The sequence below is a fragment of the Carya illinoinensis genome, chromosome 16, assembly GCF_018687715.1.
Source record: "Carya illinoinensis cultivar Pawnee chromosome 16, C.illinoinensisPawnee_v1, whole genome shotgun sequence".
Lineage (NCBI taxonomy): Eukaryota > Viridiplantae > Streptophyta > Magnoliopsida > Fagales > Juglandaceae > Carya > Carya illinoinensis.
In genome coordinates, this window is record NC_056767.1 from 25,013,108 (window position 1) to 25,034,385 (window position 21,278).

The 21,278-nt window shown below is 33.9% G+C and overlaps 1 protein-coding gene across 2 annotated transcripts; it reads left to right on the top strand.

Annotated features, from left to right (window-relative positions):
• The first annotated feature begins 14,678 nt into the window (after positions 1–14,678).
• On the top strand, positions 14,679–20,374 carry LOC122299151 (putative disease resistance RPP13-like protein 1). 2 transcript variants are annotated; one of them, XM_043109154.1, is made up of 3 exons: positions 14,679–17,455; positions 17,525–19,040; positions 19,897–20,374. In XM_043109154.1, exons 1-2 carry the CDS (start codon positions 14,932–14,934, stop codon positions 19,030–19,032), a joined length of 4,032 nt encoding a protein of 1,343 aa, XP_042965088.1. In that variant the 5' UTR covers positions 14,679–14,931; the 3' UTR covers positions 19,033–19,040; positions 19,897–20,374. The 2 variants fall into 2 exon arrangements, with proteins under 2 accessions (XP_042965088.1, XP_042965087.1); XM_043109153.1 differs by having other exon boundaries at positions 14,682–19,040.
• Positions 20,375–21,278: the final 904 nt, after the last annotated feature.

Here is a 21,278-nt window from a genome sequence, read left to right on the forward strand (position 1 = left end):
GCTAATTTACTTTTATACTAATATCTAACTTATTTTTATACTAGACTTATACTATAGTATTGTCTAATTACATGTTATCATATTATATATAGTATTACATATTATTTTTAGAGTTTAATTACATGTTATTATACTATAGTATTACATGTTATTATATTATAATAGTGTCTAACTTATTTAGAACTTATTTATACTCGAGACTTATTTCTAGTATCTAATTACATGTTATTATATTTTACTAATTTGTATTATGTGTTATTAACTTATTATACTAGATTTATTAGTTATTTCTATACTAGTGTATAATTTATTTCTATACGAGACTTAGACTATAGTTTCTAATTACATGTTATTATATATTAATAGTACTACATGTTATTATACTAATTTCTAACTTATTTATATACTAAACTTTCTAGTGTCTAATTATATGCTATTATACTTTAGTAAATTAGTATATATGTTTTTAACTTATTATACTAGACTTATTTAAATACTAGTGCCTAACTTATTTCTATACTTGATTATATATGGTAGTATAATAAAATGATGTTTACACGTACTAAACTATCATTAGTCTATTTATATTGTAGTATAAGTATACTATTTTATAATACTTAGCTCATACTAGTATATTATTGAATTCAACTACATAAGTTCTAGTTATATAACTATATTAGTATATATGATAAATATATAGATAAATACATATTTTTATAAGCTATATACAATATCGGAGTCGGGTTCAAAGTTGGAGTCGAAGTCGGTCTAGCAACTCCTCCTACTCCGACTTTGGTTGAAAAATTAAAAATAAATCCGACTCTAACTCGATCCGTTTTGTCAAAGTCAGAGTAAATTTCTATTGCAAGTACATATGAGAGAGAGGCTAATAAATTTCTATTACAAAATTATAGACAAAGATTACACCTCCCGGTGGAATTCCAATGGGCTGTGCCGCTGAGCAAAAACAGAGACAAGAAAGAAATGAATTAATTCAGAATTATTAATACCACGTAACCAAGCAAGATAGTTTTATCAAATATAAATATATATAACCTAACATTGTTCTCTATTATTGACTTGTCAAGAAAGTTAGATCTCCATCTCCTCGTAAAAATTATAATATGTTGTGCCGATAGAAGGAGGAAGGGCGGATGCAGTTGTAAAAACTTCGAATTTGTTGGACTTTTATGTAGTCATATTTTGAAACTACTTGATCATGAGATGATCCAAAATAAAGATATTTTGACAAAGAATGCAAGAACTGGGATTATTGTGGATAGATCTTCATGGTTATGCATGAGTACAGAGTGATCCTGAGCTAGAAGTGAGAGCCCGTTGCAGATGTGATTTCCTTGCAAGCCACTCTTGCTGATGAGTTCATGTGTAAAAGTGGAAGAATGTCTAAAGGTGATCTATGGGCCGGCCTTGATGAAACACTCATAAAGCCAGGGGTTGTATTGAATGCAAATGGTAATTGGAGTGATCAGCACAATGTGGTAGAAAACGGTATCAAAGTTGTCTTGAAAATCCCACATGATCGAGTAGGTAATAAAGTAAGGTTTCAGTCTACACATTCTCCCTAAAATAAGACTACTGCTTAAATTTTTGGAAAAAGAAGCAGACAAAGACTATCAAAAAGATAAGAGAGCAATCAATAAAGGTGTCTTGTGGGACGCTCTTTACCTATTGATGCCTTTGGCTTTTTTTTTTCAAAAGAGTGGTGAGAAGTTCTCGTGTTTAACGCTGAGAATTTCTTAGAAACTGTTGAACGCGTAGAGAAAAAGATAATTATTGAAGCATCAATTTCATCTCATCTTATTATCTAAATCACACCTAAAACAAACAACAATTATTGCTGGAGACGAATTCATATTGGTTAAGGCATGCATGGCAGACAATTAATTCAGTCTCCTTCTAGAGTAATCTGCAGCCTTCGATTCAGCTTCTGCATACAAAATATCTCCCTTCAGGTGAAAACATTGATTGTGGACCGATAATGTTATTTTGGTTTTTAAATTTTCATTTGAAACTTTTTGATGCAGGAGTATCCGAGTCAGATGATGTTAAGTTGTCATATGACACGTTGATATTGCTAAAATACCTTGAGTTGGCATATCAGCACAAAGATGGCAGATACTATATTTAATATAATAAAGGGGGCAATTAATTAATTAGTGGGAGCATAATCAAGACAAGGATTAAAAAAACGCATGCCCATGAGAAATATGCCAACAAAAAATGAGATCAATATCCTTTATATATATATATATATATATTTTTTTTTTTTTTGTAATTTTAATTTTTTTTTGTATAAGGTATTTATAAAGAGAAATATTATTCATATAGGTTTTTTTAATTATCTCACTTTCATCAATCATTTGAAGCAATGGCGAACCTACATATATAGAGACAAGAAGGGAGCCATGGCCGCCCTCTGCCCTCAAGAAAAGAAAATTTAAGTAAATATGCAGAAAGTTTCTTCGTTATTTAAGTAAATTTAAGTAAAAAGTCTCTTTCGTTTTCATAACAATATGCAGAGAGTTTCTTCGTTATTTTATAGAGAACAAAGCTGGTACAATTATTCAAACTTTGGATGGATGGACAAAGGTCGGTATGACGTTGATTGAATTTCGGAACCAAATAAAGGAAGAAGATCAAGAAGAATCATTGAATCATCACAGAAAGAAGCCAGTAAGTTAGGTCCCACCCACGTTCCTAAGACAACAAAAATTGGCATTCTTCCTAAAACAGCAATAAGATTTAACTTTGTGAGACTGCTCTTGGCCTTTAGCGAGAAGAACCCACTAGTTTTACTCATATATCTTTGCATACTTTCTCCAGTACTCTTTCTTTAATTTCTCAGAAGAAAATAATGGCCGCAGTGGGAGAGTTCTTTATTGGACGTTTCAAGATTGAACCCAGAAAATAATGTCACATATTCCTTAAAATTCTTTGAAAATCTTCCAATTGTATCTTGGAATTGTGCTCTAAGAATATGAGCTGGTTATTCTCCATGGATTCCACAGATGTGATTGAATAAGATGAATCAAATAAAAAACAGGGTACTAGAAAAAGAGATAAATTAATGTATTTGGAGTTTTGTATGACTAAAAGATAAATTAATGTATAGCCGAAAAACTTCTGCTGTATTGAAGAGTTGCAAGCCATATTTAGGTTATACAAAGATAAATTAAATGAATAAAAAAAAAACCAGAGTTCTGGAAAAAGGCTTGAAAGATCAAGGAGACTTCGGCTAAATAGTAAAAACTGGGCCATCTGCCCATTAAAGTAATTTTCACGAAATTTCCACGATTGAATGCGGGCAATCGGAAAATGATGAGGTAGATAGATCATAGAGAGGACGTGGACTTAATAATAATAATAAAAACAGTGTGCAAGAAGACTCGTGATAACTACAAAATTAATGGGACATATTGTGATGGACTACTAACTCCCACAATGTCATTGGATTAGATAAAGGCGATCAGAAAGAAAAGAGAAAGATACTCAGCCAAACACTATTAGATGATGGGGGCAATTGATTAATTAATTAATTAGTGGGAGCATAATGATCAAGACAAGGAATGAAAAAGGAAAAATTTAATTACAAATATAAATGTGCACTAATATGTATACTAATCGAATATGATTGGTCAAAAAGTAGATTTTATTAAAAATAATACTAATTTAAATTTTGAATATGAAGAATCAGTATTGGTTAGCAGGCGACTTTATTTGTACGTAACAAAACTCAATAAAAAAATGCATGCCCATAAGAACGAAGCTGCATGGGTGCAGTGTATAGACCAGCTTGTGGCTCGACAAAAGTAAAACCTTTTATTTTGAAAGTTATATATATAAGATTTGTAAATGATAATTGACCAGCTTAGAGCTATGTTACATACAAATTTAAGGATAATAACCAAATTCATAAATTGTTGATAAATTTCTAATATATAGCATGAATAATTTATTTTATCAAAATAAATTAAGTAACTCTTGAATAAGTTTGAACTCGCTCGAATATTAAATAAAGCTGTATAACTCGATGAAAAACTATCCACACGTATTCAAAATAAAGGTGCCTTGTGGGACTAGTGCTCTTAATTTACCTTTTGATGCCTTCGGCTTTTTTTCAAAAGAGTGGTCATGAGCAAGTTCTCGTGTTTAACGCTGAGAATTTCTTTGAAATTGTTGTTCTCCTATTTAATGCTGAGAATTTTTTTGAAACTGTTGTATGCGTAGAAAAAAATATAATTATTAAGCGGCAGCAGAAGTGTTTAATCTCATCTCAATTCACTAATCAAACTATACCTAAAATAAACAACAATTATTGCTTGATGATTTTTGCCTCGTTTTTAGCTCTATGCTGAATGGAGTATCATAGTTTCAAGGAAAATTCTATACAGCATGCTACTATCCTATTTGCGTCATACTAAATAAGATGTGACACATTTACTACTATTAAATAATCATTTATTGCATGTTTTTTTTATCATCAAATGGTGATAAATGCACCACATCATCTATAATGGGATGAAAGTGAGATAGTGGTGTGGTGTATAGCATTACTCTATTGTTTACAATTCATAATCTTTTTAATCAATATATTTTCATAATCATCATTTCATGATGAGACATTAAATATTAAAAAAAAATTATATTAATTTTCATTTACATGTTGATTAATTTATATAATATTTTATGTTATATCATGCATGTTAAGAGTTAGTGATTTTTTTGAACTAGAAGTTACCGCATGAGAGATCAGGGAAATGATTTGTATAGTTTTAGGATGTCCATGTATGGTACACACCTTAAAACAGTATCTTGCATTCCTTTGACATGAAAATAATTCACTTCCCATCCCTTGCTCTAATGAAAGTCTAGTACTATTTCTGGAGTAAATATAGAAAATTACAAGCAGTGGTAAGGTAGTGCATGTTTGGGTGGGTCTTTGCCGCTGTGGAAAAGGGACAATGGCGTACGTGTTTGGTAAGCTGAGGGAATACATTTTCGTATTAGACGACGTTGCCCTTCTTGCCAATTCGTGCACACATGTATTTACACTACGTGGAATGAGAGAGAGATCATTCCATGTGATGAATTGGGATGATCATTTGGAGGTGAATTTGAGCAATTTGGGTCACTTCCACAGTACCATTCTCCACAATACAATCGCCTTAATTAGTTTATAATTAATATGTGATAGGCTGCATTCTTGTTTTGCTCAAAAGTTGATGCCATAGTCACTATGGCATATTGGGTGACAAGAATATATCAGAAAGAAAAGAGAAAGATACTCAGACAAAGACTATTTGATCAAAGAAATAGGACCCAAAACAGGATAATAATATATTTAATATTTCACCATGGCATATTGGGTGACAAGAATATATCAGAAAGAAAAGAGAAAGATACTCAGACAAAGACTATTTGATCAAAGAAATAGGACCCAAAACAGGATAATAATGTATTTAATATGATGATGGGCGCATGAGAAAGAAGCTGCTAGCTAAGCCATCTACTTCCCCCACAATTAATTACAGAAAACTCGGGTGCAGTGTACAGAGTCTACAGACCCAAGATTTATAAAAGAAATTAAACGATCATATCTTAAAAATTATCGGTACGTTGATTGAATTTGTGGTGGTCCACTAGCTACCATGTGACTGAACCAAATAAAAGAAGAAGAAGAATCATCACAGAAAGGGAAAAAGCATATATACACAAACAAAAATTGAATTCTCGCTATAGCAATAACAACTTTGTGAGCCAAGTGGTCACAAATGCCATCAAATGTATTTCAAATTCTCCCCGATTGGTCTATTCACAGATTTCACAACTTTGCTAAAGTCCGTCCCAAGTTGGACTACTCAGAAAATTCATTGGCACCGGAACCGACAGTACTTTTGGCTGCATACTCTTTACCAAATTATCTCAATGTTTACTAGACTTTCACAGTAAAAAAGACACCCATCACTGGCCTTGCTTTATAAATTTCGGTTTGTAATAGCACTCTATGTTTTCCTTTTATAATCTATTAATGCTTGTCTAGAAAAAAAAAATAAAAAATCATTGGTTTTACTCATATATCTCTGCATATTTTTTCGGTTCATTCCTTAATTTCTCAGACGAAAATAATGGAAGTGGGAGAGCTAGCTCTTTATTGGATGTTTCAAGATCGAACCAGACATGCATCATATAGCTAGCTAGTTTCACATATTCCTTAAATTCTTTGAAAATCTTCCAATTGTATCTTTGAATTGTGCTATAAGAATGTGAACAGGTTATTCTCCATGGATTTTTTGAATTACAATCCCATGGATTCCACCTATGTGATTGCATAAGATCAGGAATCAAAGAAAAACAAGAGTGGAAAAAGACTTTAAAAAGGAGATCACTTGAACTCAATTAAGGCTCAATCAAATTCGAATTTGGCTCGATTTGTTTATTAAATGGCGTTTGTGAACACAGATTATGATCAATTATTAAATGATACAACTCCTATAAGATTTGTTTACTAGACTTTCACAGTAAAAAAGACACCCATCACTGGCCTGGCTTTATAAATTTCGGTTTGTAATAGCACTCTATGTTTTCCTTTTATAATCTATTAATGCTTGTCTAGAAAAAAAAAAAAAATCATTGGTTTTACTCATATATCTCTGCATATTTTTTCAGTTCATTCCTTAATTTCTCAGACGAAAATAATGGTAGTGGGAGAGCTAGCTCTTTATTGGATGTTTCAAGATCGAACCAGACATGCATCATATAGCTAGCTAGTTTCACATATTCCTTAAATTCTTTGAAAATCTTCCAATTGTATCTTTGAATTGTGCTATAAGAATGTGAACAGGTTATTCTCCATGGATTTTTTGAATTACAATCCCATGGATTCCACCTATGTGATTGCATAAGAGGAATCAAAGAAAAACAAGAGTGGAAAAAGACTTTAAAAAGGAGATCACTTGAACTCAATTAAGGCTCAATCAAATTCGAATTTGGCTCGATTTGTTTATTAAATGGCGTTTGTGAACACAGATTATGATCAATTATTAAATGATACAACTCCTATAAAATATTAAAAAAATATTTTTAATATTTAAATAGATTAGAGGAAATCATGCTCATAATACTAAACATGTTACTTGATTTCGTATTATATATAATGATCATTGATATACGTATATATACAATTTAGAAAGATATTAGCAAAAGTCAAAATTCGTTTATCAAAATCTGTTATATATAACATACTACTATTGTCAAGAAAGTTAGATCTCCATCTCCTCATATAAATTGAAATATGTTCATGTGCCGATAAGAGGAAGCTGGGCGGATGGAGTCGTAAAAAACTTCGAATTTGTATGTTGGACTTTTAAGTAGTCATATTTTGAAACTACTTGATCATGAGATGATCCAAAATAAAGATATTTTGACAAAGAATGCAAGAACTGGGATTATTGTGGATAGATCTTCATGGGTAAGCATGAGTACAGAGTGATCCCGAGCTAGAAGTGAGAGCCTGTTGCAGAGGTGATTCCCTTGCAAACCAGTCTTGCTAATGAATTGTGTAAAAGTGGAAGAATGTCTAAAGGTGCAATCTATGGGCCCGCCTTGATGAAACACTCATAAAGCCAGCGGTTGTGTTGAATGCAAATGGTAATTGCAGTGATCAGCACAATGTGGTAGAAAACGTTATCAAAGTTGTCTTGAAAATCCCACATGATCATGTGGTTAATAAGGTCAGGTTTCAGTCTACACATGATTCTCACTAAAATTAGACCACTGCTTAAATTTTTGAAAAAAGAAGCAGACAAAGACTATCAAAAAGATAAAAGGGCAATCAATAAAGGTGCCTTGTGGGACTGGTGCTCTTTACCTTTTGATGCCTTTGGCCTTTTGTCAAAAGAGTGGTGTGCACGTTCTCGTGTTTAACGCTGAGAATTTCTTTGAAACTGTTGTTCTCGTGATGATTTGGATTAGATAATGGGACATATTGTGATGGACTACCGACTCCCACCATGTCATTGGATTAGTGAAAGGCGATCAGAAAGAAAAGAGAAAGATACTCAGACAAAGACTATAAGATAGAAAGATACGCATGCGCATGAGAAAGACTTGGGTGCATTGTACAGATCAGCTTGTTCAGTCATGGCAATTAAATGACTAAACTCAGTCATACAAATTTAATGCAGAAATAGATGATGTGGCTCTACAAAATTAAATCTTTTGTTTTGAAAGTTATATATATAAGATTTGTAAATGATCATTGGTCTTAGAGGTATATTACATACAAATTTTAGGATATTAACCAAATTCATAAATTGTTGATAGATTTCTAATATATAGCATGAATAATTTATTTTATCAAAATAAAGTAACTTCTGAATAAGTTTGAGCTCGCTCGAATATTAAATAAAGTTGTATGTGGACATAGAATTCAACTCGATGAAAAACGATCCACTCGTATTCAAATAAAAGTTAAACGAACAAGACTTAATCACTCACTATAGGGGCGTAACTTGTCCTGTTCGGTCTGATTTTGGACAAATTTTTAAATCGAATTAATACACCAGTTTTTGGATATTTAAGAATCGATATGGATCTATTCATCACCAAAATGGAGCTTTTGGTTTTTCAAGTTTCCTTCTCGTCCTATTTGATTTTCTAGTTTACTGTTGACATGTATGACACTATATAAGTTTAGTATTATATTCGAGATCCAAGCGAAAGAGAATAATTATGCCAACAAAAAATGAGATCAATGTCCTTTATATTTTTTTGTAATTTTAATTTTCTTTGTATAAGATATTTATAAAGAAAAATATTATTCATATAAGTTTTTTTAATTATCTCACTTTCATCAATCATTTGAAGCAATGACTGACCTACATATAAGAAGGGAGCCATGGCCCTCTGGCCTCAAGGAATGAAAATTTAAGTAAATATATTTATTAACAAATAAAGATTGAACTTTTTTACGATTACTTAGAAAAGTTTGAAAATCGCTTAAAATCCTTAAAAAAAAATATAAAATTCTCTTTCATTTCCATCTAAAATTATTGAGTTCCATAACAAATGCCATCAAATGCCCTTCTAATTCCTCCCGATTGATCTATTTTCAATATCCTCACAGATATTACAACTTTACCAAACTCCTTTCCAAGTTGCTCAGAAAGTTATCGGCACAAGAACCGATGGGGCATTAATTGGCGCAATGGGCCATAACAACCAGTTCTTTTGGCTGCATACTCCTATCAAATTACCTCAATTATTATTAGACTTTTACAGTGAAAAGACACCCACCACTAGCCGAACTTTATAAATTTCGGTGTAATAGCACTCTATGTTATCCTTTTATACTCTATTAATGCTTTGCCTAGGGGAAAAAAAAAATACCTACTTTGTGAGGCTGTTTTTGGCTTTTTTTTCAGAAGAAACCACTGGTTTTACTTGTATATCTCTGCATATTTTCTCAATTCATTTCTTAATTTCTCAGACAAAAAAAATGGTAGTGGGAGAGCTAGCTCTTTATTGGATGTTTCAAGATTGAACCCAGACAAGCATCATATAGCTAGCTAATGTGACATATTCCTTAAATTCTTTGAAAATCTTTATGAGCTGGTTATTCTCCATGGATCCACAGATGTGATTGAATAAGAGGAATCAAAGAAAAAACAGGGTACTATAAAAAGACTTGAAAAAGGAGACTTGAACACTTTGGTATGACTAAAAGATATGCTTGAATCTTAAGGTACCTCATTTATTGGATTTGGCATGTTATAAGTTGAATGAATTCTTCTATTTGCAAGCTGAACGTACTATTACATTACTTATATGACAAGATTTTGATTTGTGATATTAAAATTTTAAAATTCTTTTTAAAATCAAATCATGTAAACATTTTGTTAAATGTGTTATCCAAGTCGACTTGCAAATATATTTTTTATTGTTGAATTAATGTGGCCAACCCATGTGGTGGAGCAGTCCATACCATGTGATTGAATTAAATGAATCAAAAGAAAAACCAGAGTACTGGAAAGCTGGTACAATTATTCATGTGGTGGGCCATTCACCATGTGACTGAACCAAATAAAAGGAGGAGAGAAAGAGCATTTATAAACATGAGAAAGAAGCCAGCATGTTATACAATTATACAGAGCAAAGCTAGTACAATTATTCATACTTCCTTTAACTAATGCAAAGCTATAGGACATAGATTGAGTTACAAGCCAAGCCATATTTAACTAATGCAAAGGCTGGTTTGGTCTCCAAATTGGTTGTAGTGAGTCGAGTCTATATGGCGACTGAGCATACATGGTTGTTTTTTTTTATTATTTTGAAGAGTTATTCTAAAATCTTTTCACTTTGTTTCTAAAATCTTGTGTTATGTGTCTATTTATTGCTTTTAATATATATATATATATATATATGTATAGTTTGTAATCATGGATTGTGATTGGTTGAAAATTTGTCTCTGGAGAACTCTTTCAAATTGGCCATGAATGGTTATTATTGTGATTGCTTTTATTTTTATTTTAATTTTTAGTTGAATTAATGTGGCCAACTGTCATGGAGTAGTCCCTACCATGTGATTAAATTAAATGAATCGAAGAAAAAGTAGAGTACTGGAAAAAGACTTGAATGAAAGGATCGGAGACTTTGGCTAAATAATTAATGCCATAAAAACAGAGCCATCTACCCATCAGAGTAATTTCCACGAATTAGGATCCAACATTAATTGAGCAGCTCGATCGGATTGATAATGATAATGGCGGGCCCTAACCGAAAACAAAAATGGCATGCACTCGGAAATAACCAAAAAAAAAAAAAAAAAGACAATCATCGCCCTTAATTTTATGGGATCATATTTTCTGAACCCTTAATTTTATGGGATCATATTTTTTTAACTCTTGAGGACTAGATCAGTTACCATCCATCCAATTCTAGATTGTGATGGTAATTTATCATTTCCAAGATTTTTTTTCTCTTTAATGGGTGAGTCTTGCCAAACAAATCTTAGGTGGCGTGACATTTATGAAATGTCATTTTTATAATGACATCTATAAAGTTTCAAGTAATATTTGCATCGGACTTAAGGTTCAATGAGATCAAAAGGCTCAATCTTTGTAAAATGATTTCATGCAATAGATTGGTTGATAGCTTTCTTAGCTCTTTTTGCCTTTGGGGAAAGGGATGGTGTTGGGAAGGCACTAAAGGACTAGTATTTTCCTCCATGCCCAATGAAATATAAGGTGAACCACTAACACTACAACCAAAGCTACATTTCATATGTGATAAACATAAAAAAAAAAAAAAATAGAAAAATAAATATAATAAAAAGCAAATCAACAGCAAAACTAGTGGCGGAACTACATGCATGTAAGCCCCCCAAAATTTTTGGAAAAATCAAAATTTACCTTAGTTTTTAATCATAATTTTTTAAATATAGGAAATAGCCCCACCAAAAAAATTTATAATCTCTATATACTCTATAAAGTTTTAATATACTTAGAAATGTCTCTCTTCAATTTTTTTCCTATAGTCTCAAAATTTTATATAATTCCTATATATTATTTATTTTCAAGTGTGTGATCTTGCCAAAATTAAATAAAAAATAGGTTTATGAGAAATAATAAACTTATTAATATGGATCCCAATGTTTTTTGTTATACAATATTAGGCTTCTAATTTGGAATCCAAAGTAAAAATACAAGAAAAATCATTTAAAGTTGGTGATCTATATGGAAAATAGTTGAGAGGTTTTATCCTATAGACTTCATTGAGTAAGAAAAATCTTATTTAAGATCTCTAGTATAGTATGATATGCTTAATGCGACGTGAAAATATCTAGAGTTTACATGAAACTTAATAAACTGGCTTACATATATACTAGAATGAAAAATGACATTCTAAAAGATCACTTGATAGTTTGTATGAAGTAAATAAATTCTAAATATTTCATTATAAAAATAATAATAGATGAATATTATTTCATGAAATATTATCGTCAAAAATCTAAAACATATATTAAAATGTTTTATTGTTAGAATTTTATTTCTATGTATATATTGCCAATTATCGAGATCTAATTATATATATAAATATATATATTTATGATTTTTCACTAGAAAATTTGGCCCCCTAGAAAAATTCCTGATTCCGCCTCTCGCAAACAAATATATATATATATATATATATATATCCAAAAAAAAAAAGAATATGAATTAACCATAAAATACAGCTAACATACACTGCTATAATAAATATTATGGTATGTTGTACTTGGCTCAATGCTTTAAGTAAAAATTTTAAAAGATATAAAATGATATAAAACAGAAGCATTAAGCCTATCATCGAGCATAAAATAAAATGCATGTTTCATGTTCTTTGGATATTCTGACTCAACTCTGTTATGGCCTCTTAATTAGCCGGTTCACCCCACTTTTTCTTTTTTCTTTTTTTAAAAAGAAAATTTGATCCCAGATCCCTTGTTGGATTTTCACAGTAACCAAATAGGGTGAAAGAAAATTACAATCATGAGCAGAGCATAAATGGTGGAACCCCACACCTCAAAATGATGCTTCTGCTGTATCTCCATTCTCCAAACTCTCCAAATCACAGCCCACTATTGCCCCCACGAACCACCACCTTCGGGGGCTCCAAGTCTCTTAATCTCATATAACCCTGCACCCTCATAGCTTGAGGATGGAATCCCCCAAACCATCCATAGGCAAACAAAAACATGGTACATTGGACCATGGATCCTCATAATCAGCACCCCGTATAAAAGGGTTGAAGGTAGTGCCAAAATCAACCCAATATCCCACAAGCTATCTTTCAACCCTCAAACTATCTAAAACTTATTAATATCAATCTATTTGGAATGAACAATAAATGACGTGGGGTTTCAAATTTTCATGCTCTTCTTTTTTATTTTCTGCCAATTTATTATCTTTTTACAGAAAAAGAAATCTACATTCTTATTGGGTATTTGCGTTGCTAATTTAATTGCTAGTTGCTAGTACTCCTCCCCACCCCTGAGGTCCAAAGGACCATTCAATGAGCATCAGATCCTCTGCTCCTTCATAATCATCAAATCCTCCCCTTTTTCTTCCACCAAGTTTCACCAACTTTATAAAAATCCAAAAGATTAGCCAAGAAAAACCAATCTAGATAAGGGAAAAGAGCAAGAACCCAGCTAGATTGGGTGGAAAAGGAAATCCATATAAGCTATGAAACATTTTAAAAAAATGTATGTAGAACTGCTTTTTTCCCTTCAAACACAGAATCACAACTAAACTCTAAAACACAAAAATCTCTAAACTCAGAATCACAACTAAGAAAGAGAACACAGAATCTTAATTTCATGATGTTCTGAACTGATTTTGTTTTTCTTTTTATTTTTCAATAATAATGATTGTTTAGATTCTTATATTGACTTTATCAAATTCTTATTTATTCCGTGGCATTTGAAGTTTTGTTAATTCTGTTTAATGTTTGGTGGGTTGCCACTCCAAGAATTGTGTTGCATCTGGTTGATTAAAAAGTTTGAGGAGCAAATATGAATTGTTGAATGTCATGCACTCAATCAATTGTTTGCAAGAAGTTGACATTCTTAAATTGTTTGCCTTTAAAATGACGATAGTAGTGTATGCTGTTTTTATGAAGCTCAATGGGCAAAGAGGAAGATAAGGCGTAGGGTTATAACTAAAGAAATTCATGAGCCTAACTTGTTAGAAAACGTCTCTTTTTGAACTAAGTTTCTAAGAGAGTTAGGCCATGAATTTTTTAATGGTATCAGAGCCTACCACATGATGAATGTGAGCCTACACTATTTACCTCGATAAGGACCAAAAAAAATTAAAATACAGACCTACACATAAGGGAGAGTGCTGAGGAATAAATCCATTAGCACAACTCAGCAAACTGGCTTGATTTGTGGGATTCAATGGAGCGATAAGGTGTCACAAAACTATTGGAGAAATAAGGGTGAGAAATCCTGCAAATCATGCAATGTTGATGGAGAGATGTTGAAGGATAAGGAGTCTCAAGGACCAACAAATTCAACCCAAAATGGTAATTCAAACAAGATAAGGATCTTCTAGGAAGGAGGTGAGCATATCTCAGATTCAACTAAAAATCATCCATCGGCAATATTTGAAATTCAAAGATGATAACAAGAGCAAATCATGGAAATCTCGGACTTAAAGCTACCAGCACAGAATCGGATATTATGCAATCTCTTAGGAGTTTTACGTTATTTGTCATGTGATTTTTCCTGTAACAAATTATTCCTTTTTCATGTTTAAATAGTTGATGTTACTCTTCTGTGAGTTAATTCTGAAGTCGAGTGTTCACGCAGCAATAATAAAATTCATATTTTCCTTCCTCTGTTTTTTTCAATTCTTCATCTCTGCGTGGGACTTCTCCATGGATTCCACAGATGTGATTGAATAAGAGAAATCAAAGAAAAAACAGGGTACTAGAAAAAGACTTGAAAAAAGGAGACTTGAACACAAGTCATGTGGTGGAGCAGTCCATACCATGTGATTGAATTAAATGAATCAAAAGAAAAACCAGAGTACTGGAAAGCTGGTACAATTATTCATGTGGTGGGCCATTCACCATGTGACTCAACCAAATAAAAGAAAAGAATCATCACAAAAAGAGAAAAAGCATATATAAACATGAGAAAGAAGCCAGCATGTTATACAATTATACAGAGCAAAGCTAGTACAATTATTCATACTTCCAATAAGTTAGGTCCCTCCCACGTTCCTTAAAAAAAAAAAGGGGGGATTCTTGCTATTGTCTTGCTTCCTTCTTTTCTCTCTCACGAAAACAAAAAGGGCCTAAAACAGTAGTGTTTTTAATTTGCATACTTCCTCCTTAATTCCATTCCTTTCTCTGACGAAAACAATGGCAGAGCTCCTTCTTTCTGCATTCCTTGATGTGTTGTTTGACCGACTGGCGTCTCCCGAGTTGCTGAAATTTGCTAGCCTAAAGGGACTTCGCAAGCAGCTGGACAAGTGGGGCAAAACGTTGACAAGAATTCGAGACGTGCTTGATGATGCAGAGGAGAAGCAACAGACTCAAAAGACGGTGAAAGCTTGGCTTGATGATCTCAGAGACTTGGCCTATGACGTGGAAGATATACTGGATGAGTTCGCCACAAAAGCTTTGCAACGCAAGTTGATGGCCGGTGAACGTCAGGCTAGCGCTAGTAAGGTACGAAATCTCGTCCCTGCTTGTTGTACTAGTTTTACTCCAAGTGCTGTTAAGATCAAGTTTAGGCTGGGGTCAAAGATAGAGGAAATAAATACTAGATTTAATGATCTCGTGACACAAAAAGATCAACTTCATTTGAAGGAAAATTCTAGTCCGAGGCCAAGCAAAAGAAAGATACCTCCCTCAACTTCTGTGGTGACCAAAGATTACATATACGGTAGGGAGGAAGTCAAAGAGGCTGTACTTCAATTATTGGTCAGTGAAAAACATAGTGATGCTTCGAATAAAGTACCCAATGTGATTCCTATAGTTGGTATGGGGGGTATCGGAAAGACAACCCTCGCCCAGCTTGTTTACAATGATAAAAAAGTGCAGAGCTTTTTCGATCCGCAAAAATGGGCTTGTGTTTCTGAAGATTTTGATGTTGCTGCAGTTACCAAAACAATTTTACAGTCTTTGATCTCGGAAAACTGTGAGGGCAAAGATCTAAATTGGTTGCAAGAAAAATTGAAGGAGCAACTACGTGGGAAAAAGTTCCTAGTAATTCTTGATGATGTTTGGAACGAGAACTACAATGATTGGACTCGCCTACGGGCCCCTTTCGAAGTTGGGGCTCCTGGAAGTAGTATTATTGTCACAACTCGTAACCACAGAGTCTCATCACTAATGCGAAACAAGGACGTTGAGCCTTTTCAGTTGGAGTTGTTGTCAGATGAAGATTGTTTGTCCATATTTACCCAACATGCATTGGGTGCAAGAGACTTCAGTGCGCATCCGGACCTTAAAGATATTGGTGAGGAACTCGTTAGAAGGTGTAAAGGCTTGCCATTGGCAGTTAAAACTATTGCAGGAGTCTTACTCAGTGAAGGTGAAGACCGCACTAAGTGGGAAAAAGTTTTGAAAAATAAGATATGGGATATTCCAGTGAAAGAAAGTGAAATTCCTACCTCTCTTATGGTAAGCTATGACAATCTCCCTTCACATTTAAAGAGGTGTTTTGCATACTGCTCAATACTACCAAAGGACTACGAATTTGAGGAGAAGGATGTGGTTCTGTTATGGATGGCAGAAGGTTTGATTCAACCACGACAAGATGAAGAGGAAATGGAAGATTTGGGTAAAGACTATTTTCGCGATCTGTTGTCAAGGTCATTTTTCCAAAAGTCACGCAATATTAATGAATCACAATTTGTGATGCATGACCTCATCAATGATTTGGCTCAGTCAGTTGCAGGCGATACTTGCTTTAGAATGGAAGATAGGGTTGGAGGTAATAAGCATGAGAATATTCCTATAAAGGCACGCCACTCATCTTATTTGGGAAGCCGATATGATGTAACTAAAAAGTTTGAGGTTTTTTCTAAACTCAAAAGTTTACGTACATTCTTACCTCTCATGCTACCAGATCCAGGTGATTGCTATTTGGCTCATCATGTTCCTTTTGAATTGGTTCCAAAATTACTTTGTTTAAGGGCGTTATCTTTCAACGGATACTGCATAACGGAGCTACCGGATTCTATTGGTGATTTGAAGCATCTGCGGTACCTTGACCTTTCAGAAACTCGAATTAGATTCCTGCCAGAATCAATAACTAGTCTCTACAACTTACAAACATTGTTGTTGGAAGATTGTACTCGTCTAGAGAAATTACCTTCAATGTTTCGAAACTTGGTCAACCTGCGCCACCTCAACATTGAAGGTGCAGATAGTTTGGAAGGAATGCCTATGCAAATAGGTAAACTTACTTGTCTTCAAACACTGTCTAATCTCGTTTTGGAAGAAGACAGTTGCTCTGGAATAAAGGAGCTTGGACCTTTGAAGCATCTTCGAGGGAAACTCTGCATTTCAAGATTAGAGAATGTGATTGAACCGAAGGATGCAAAGGATGCTGAATTAATTAAAAAGATGAAAATTAGTGAGTTGTGGTTGAAATGGAGTGGGGACATTGATGAGTCGGGGGACATTGATGAGTTGGGGGACATTGATGAGTCAAGAGACACGACAAGTGACCTGGAGGTACTAAATGGGCTACAGCCTCATGACGCTTTGAAGGAGCTCCATATAACTAACTATGGTGGTACAAAATTTCCTAATTGGTTAACATCTCCTTCATTTCCTCAAATGGTGTCCTTGAGATTAAAAAATTGTTACAAGTGCACATCATTACCTCCATTGGGGAAATATTTGCCATCACTCAAAAATCTTTGGATCAAGGGCATGCGTAACGTGAAGAGTGTTGGTTCTGAATTTTGTGGCGGTAATTTAGAGACTTTGCATTTCAGAGACATGGAGGAGTGGGAGCACTGGAGTCCTTGTGAAGAATTCCCAAACCTACGTGAGCTTTGCCTTCGTAAGTGTCCGAAGCTATTAGGGAAGTTACCAAACAACGTTCCTTTACTAAACAAAGTTGAGATAATTGATTGTGCGCAGTTGGTGGTCTCAATTTCATGCTTTCCAGATAAATGCAAATTTAACATTGAGAATTCCAGAGGGGTGGTGTGTGGAAGCAAGGTTACATTCGAATCAATAACATTCAGCAGATCACTTTCACCAATTTCTTATATGGAAGGGTTGGCAGAGTTGGAAGAGTTAACTATTGATAACTATAAGGAGCTGACGAATTTGTGGTCAGACAACATGGGATCACTGCCACATGATCTCCCATTTATCCGTGATCTCAAAATTTTTCATTGTTTCAAACTAGTCTCTATGGTGGCGGAAGAAGTTGATCAAGAGCGTCTCCAACTCAGAATCAAAAATCTTCATATCTGGAATTGCATAGCCTTGGAATCATTACCCAAGGCATTGATGTACAACAACACGTGTCTTCAGTCTATTCATATTTGGAATTGCATAGCCTTGGAATCATTACCCAAGGCATTGTTGTACAACAACACGTGTCTTCAGTCTATTGATATCTGGAATTGTGGTTCGCTAACGCATTTTGCAAGAAGCCATCTGCCTCCAACTTTAAAGTCGCTAGTTATAAGTGACTGCAAGAGTATGAGGAATTTGGTGGGGGATGATGATAATGATACAAACAACAACGGTACTTGCAGTAGTGGCATCACATCTCTTCTTGAGAAATTGATTGTTAGGAATTGTCCATCCCTTGAATCCTTAACACCAAGCGGAGAATTACCTGCCACGATTCAAAAGCTCCATATTACCTATTGTCCGAAGCTGGAGTCAGTAGCTAAGAGTTTTCATCATAACTCGTTTCTTACAGAAATCACCATCTCCCATTCTCCGAGCATTTTATCATTTCCCAAAGAAGGTTTTCCCACAAACCTAACAATACTTGTGATCTCTGATATTAAAATCACTCAAGCCTTGTTCGATTGGGGGCTGGACAAATTCACTTACCTAAATCATCTTGACATTGGTGGATGTCAGAATCTGGTGTCCTTTCCAGAGATGACGTTGCCTGCCTCTCTAACAACCCTCCGCATCTCAGAATTCTCGAATCTGCAATGCCTGTCTTCCGAGGGCTTAAGAAAACTCACGTCTCTTAAATATTTGTCGATCTATGACTGCGAGAAGCTCACGTGTTTTCCAGAGGATGGCCTGCCTCCCTCACTCCTAGACCTTGGTATCAATAATTGCGAAAAGTTGATGTCCTTACCAAAGAATGGCCTGCCTCCCTCACTACAGACACTTTATATCCGAGGATGCCCTCTGCTGGAGAAACGCTGCAAGAAAGATCGGAAAGAAGAGTGGCGCAAGATAGCTGACATTCCTTATGTTGAAATTAATGACAAATACATTTATGACACAGAAACGGAGGAATAAATCCAAAGGTAAGTTTGTTCCGGCTCTGATCCAAATTTCCTATGAATGTTGAATGTGGCATTGGAGAGATCCCGTCACTCCTATTGTATGCTGAATGTCTAACTATTCTTCTTGTGGTTTTTTTTGTTCTCGTTGGGTTTGCATAACCATATAACAAGTCCTTGTTAAGATTTTTAAATCTTCAAGCAAAGAGAGAAGGTCTTTGAACTTGCAATTTTTTATTTTCAAATTGGAAAATTGCTTAACTTGACAAATGATTGGGCTCCAAAACAGCTACATAACTAGATATTGTTCCTCTGATTTTGTCAAGATCAGCAGTATGTCAACTGCTAAGGAAAAATTGCATGTTCCAAGCCCTCGTCTTTATGCCAATTAGCAATAAGCCTATAAGTTGGAATAGATCGAATCATAATATTACTGTTATGTTTAGTATTTAAAGTCCATATATATGTTGGTATATCTTGTTCCTTTCTCGTATTTTTTTTTTCCATATAAATACAGAAATCGGTATAGAAAAAAAAAAAAAAAAAATCCTCTGTTTTACTGATTAAGAATATGATAGTTAAGGCTTATCTTCTTATCTTCTTTTCTCCAAAAGAACTGTCTTCCTTGTCCAATTCATTCCTACCGAGAATGGACAAGGAATGATCTTTGTGCTCTCTTTGAAAAAACTGAGTATAAACTGTTGCCCAAGCAGATAATGATAATGCCATTGAAAAAGATCATAAAAGGTTAAATTCTCTTATGAATTAGTAGTTTTGGATCGGAATTCTATTTTTGTGTTTAACGTTGTTGTGACAGTTTATCGAGTACCTCAAAATTCATTTATGCATTCCTAACAAAAGATCCAATTTCACATTCTAGAGTCCCAAAATTGAGACCCAAGTTTGCTGAGATCATGGATGCTTTGAAGCCGTTGTAGAAGCCAATAACTAGTTCTCAAGTTCCCAGGCCAAGCACATCCACAGGCAGTGGCCATCAGAAGGCTCTGCCATCAATTGCAGAAGAAGCAGGCTAGAAGAGCAAACTATACCATCATACTCTCTGTCATTGGACTGTAAAAATATGGGGTGAAGTTCTAGATTGCCTTGGACAAGTCTGAGAAAGTGATGTGTTGACTTCTCTACATTCAATCCAATTTGAGATTGTGATTCTTTTTTCTCAATTCCCTTTTTTATTCATCACAGTGCAGCTATCCTCAAGGTTGTATATTTGTTTGTAGAAATCCATTGAAATTGTTGTAATCAGTGTTTTGAAAAATTTTCTTTTTGTGGAGTTCTTCCATTTTGATTTTGTAACTGAATTGAGACAGATAGAATACAATCTGCATCAGTTGCTAGTACAAGGATAAGCAAAGGACAGCATTCCCTTTATGTTCTACAACTATTTAACAGAACGGTCCATTTTACAGCCGACCAAGGTGATTGCCATTCCATCAAAAATACTAAAATTTTTTGTTGATTTAAGTTTTACATTTTTTGTTGCCAAGATGAAATATTCTCGTTCATGATCTTATGCAAGAATGCTTCCTCCACATTCAGATTCTTTTGTACTGCAAATGTTTCCGTGAATTTACCAAATCATGATTAATATTATCTTTCTCTTCTTAAATATGATTACAACGTAGGGGAAAATATCAATGGAGAAAGTCCTCTGGCTGAGTTTAAACTGGACCCACCCTTTCAAGCAACTTTAGCTGAGTTTTTGCAATATTAAAAAAGAGAAAATCCCACAGCTTAACTCTTTTATAATTCCTATATCTGTTTCGGGATTTATTAATTTGTCTTTCATAATCTATATATTTGGAACCAATCGAAGAAGTTTGATTAATAGAAGAGGTTTGATTACTCTAAACGAAAGGTAGATGATAAAAGAAATAAAAAAACACAAATAAAGAAAGATTATAGTCTGGTAAGCAAATTCCCCAATAGTGGGTTTGGAATCTTACCGGAATTCATCATTTGCAAACCTTCAGATAAGATTTGATTTTCCAAACCCCGAGTCTTCAGTAAGAACTGTCTTGAATAGATAATCACATTCTTCATGAAATGCATTAGCCATTTATTTTGTATTTCTTTTGCTCTGAATCTCTCTGATCAAGAAAAACAAAAGAAAAAAAAAAACTTTGAGAAGAAAATGAAGAAGATAAGTATAGGGAAATATCTATATGTATATCAGTACTTTCAGCAGTACCTTTGGCATTGTTTTTTGGAGGGTACAGAGTATTTACATGGGAAAACATTGAG

Coding starts and splice junctions, on each gene's coding strand:
- LOC122299151 (XM_043109153.1), top strand. CDS start 14,932: ATGGCAGAGCTCCTTCTTTCTGCATTCCTTGATGTGTTGTTTGACCGA.